The 2432-nt window shown below is 25.1% G+C and overlaps 1 protein-coding gene across 1 annotated transcript, besides 6 other annotated features; it reads right to left on the minus strand.

Annotated features, from left to right (window-relative positions):
* Positions 1-122: a microsatellite.
* A 168-nt stretch (positions 123-290) lies between these two features.
* EDI_221640 (uncharacterized protein) lies at positions 291-611 on the minus strand (the record flags this gene model as incomplete). Its single annotated transcript, XM_001740613.1, has 1 exon — positions 291-611. The coding sequence occupies one exon, from the start codon at positions 609-611 to the stop codon at positions 291-293; it is 321 nt and encodes a 106-aa protein (XP_001740665.1).
* Positions 443-572: a microsatellite.
* Positions 612-813: 202 nt separating the features above from the next.
* Positions 814-935: a microsatellite.
* A 319-nt stretch (positions 936-1254) lies between these two features.
* Positions 1255-1384: a microsatellite.
* Positions 1385-1624: 240 nt separating this feature from the next.
* Positions 1625-1746: a microsatellite.
* Positions 1747-2065: 319 nt separating this feature from the next.
* Positions 2066-2195: a microsatellite.
* Between the last annotated feature and the right edge of the window lie 237 nt (positions 2196-2432).

Genomic DNA, 2432 nt, shown 5'->3' on the forward strand with positions numbered 1-2432 from the left:
GTAAGTAGTAAGTAGTAAAAGGATGTAAGAAGTAATAAGTAAGAAGTAATAAGTAAGAAGTAATAAGTAATAAGTAAGAAATGGAAGTAATGTAAGAAGTAATAAGTAAATAGTAATAAGTAGGAAATAGTAATAGTAAGAAGTGTATAGTAGATGTATAATAAAGTAATAAAAAGATATAAAGGTAAAAAGATGATAAATAATAACATAATAAATAGGGGAAGATAATAAATATATATAAGCTAAGTGTAAAGATAGAAATAGGTAATAATAATATAAGGCGGCTTAGCTCAGTGGCAGAGCGTCTCTCTCGTAAAGAGAAGGTCATGGGTCCGATCCCCATAGTCGCCTTCTAGGTATTTTTTAAAGGGAATAAACATATATAAAAGGAATAAACATATATAAAAGGAATAAACATATAGACAGAGAGTGATAAAGAAGAATATATAGATAGATAATATATATATAATATATATAAATAATATATAGATACATAATATATATAATATATAGATACATAATATATATATATAATATATAGATAGTGATATATATATATACATACATACATAAGTGGTGATAAAAGTAGAATATAGTAGAATATATAACATAATATAAGATAGAAATATATATAGAAAGAGATAATAGTTAGAATATAAACATAGATAAAGTTCATAAGTTTAATATAATGGTATAAAGGTATAGTTATATACATAAAAAGTGGTCCCACCCAGATTCGAACTGGGGTCCTAAGAACCAAAATCTTATATGCTGCCCCTACACCATGGAACCGTTATGAATAGATGGGTAGGTGTAAGTAGTAAGTAGTAAAAGGATGTAAGAAGTAATAAGTAAGAAGTAATAAGTAAGAAGTAATAAGTAATAAGTAAGAAATGGAAGTAATGTAAGAAGTAATAAGTAAATAGTAATAAGTAGGAAATAGTAATAGTAAGAAGTGTATAGTAGATGTATAATAAAGTAATAAAAAGATATAAAGGTAAAAAGATGATAAATAATAACATAATAAATAGGGAAGATAATAAATATATATAAGCTAAGTGTAAAGATAGAAATAGGTAATAATAATATAAGGCGGCTTAGCTCAGTGGCAGAGCGTCTCTCTCGTAAAGAGAAGGTCATGGGTCCGATCCCCATAGTCGCCTTCTAGGTATTTTTTAAAGGGAATAAACATATATAAAAGGAATAAACATATATAAAAGGAATAAACATATAGACAGAGAGTGATAAAGAAGAATATATAGATAGATAATATATATATAATATATATAAATAATATATAGATACATAATATATATAATATATAGATACATAATATATATATATAATATATAGATAGTGATATATATATATACATACATACATAAGTGGTGATAAAAGTAGAATATAGTAGAATATATAACATAATATAAGATAGAAATATATATAGAAAGAGATAATAGTTAGAATATAAACATAGATAAAGTTCATAAGTTTAATATAATGGTATAAAGGTATAGTTATATACATAAAAAGTGGTCCCACCCAGATTCGAACTGGGGTCCTAAGAACCAAAATCTTATATGCTGCCCTACACCATGGAACCGTTATGAATAGATGGGTAGGTGTAAGTAGTAAGTAGTAAAAGGATGTAAGAAGTAATAAGTAAGAAGTAATAAGTAAGAAGTAATAAGTAATAAGTAAGAAATGGAAGTAATGTAAGAAGTAATAAGTAAATAGTAATAAGTAGGAAATAGTAATAGTAAGAAGTGTATAGTAGATGTATAATAAAGTAATAAAAAGATATAAAGGTAAAAAGATGATAAATAATAACATAATAAATAGGGAAGATAATAAATATATATAAGCTAAGTGTAAAGATAGAAATAGGTAATAATAATATAAGGCGGCTTAGCTCAGTGGCAGAGCGTCTCTCTCGTAAAGAGAAGGTCATGGGTCCGATCCCCATAGTCGCCTTCTAGGTATTTTTTAAAGGGAATAAACATATATAAAAGGAATAAACATATATAAAAGGAATAAACATATAGACAGAGAGTGATAAAGAAGAATATATAGATAGATAATATATATATAATATATATAAATAATATATAGATACATAATATATATAATATATAGATACATAATATATATATATAATATATAGATAGTGATATATATATATACATACATACATAAGTGGTGATAAAAGTAGAATATAGTAGAATATATAACATAATATAAGATAGAAATATATATAGAAAGAGATAATAGTTAGAATATAAACATAGATAAAGTTCATAAGTTTAATATAATGGTATAAAGGTATAGTTATATACATAAAAAGTGGTCCCACCCAGATTCGAACTGGGGTCCTAAGAACCAAAATCTTATATGCTGCCCCTACACCATGGAACCGTTAGAATAGATGGGTA

The sequence above is a fragment of the Entamoeba dispar genome, genomic scaffold (genome assembly GCF_000209125.1).
Source record: "Entamoeba dispar SAW760 scf_1105229463047 genomic scaffold, whole genome shotgun sequence".
Taxonomy (NCBI): domain Eukaryota; phylum Evosea; order Mastigamoebida; family Endamoebidae; genus Entamoeba; species Entamoeba dispar.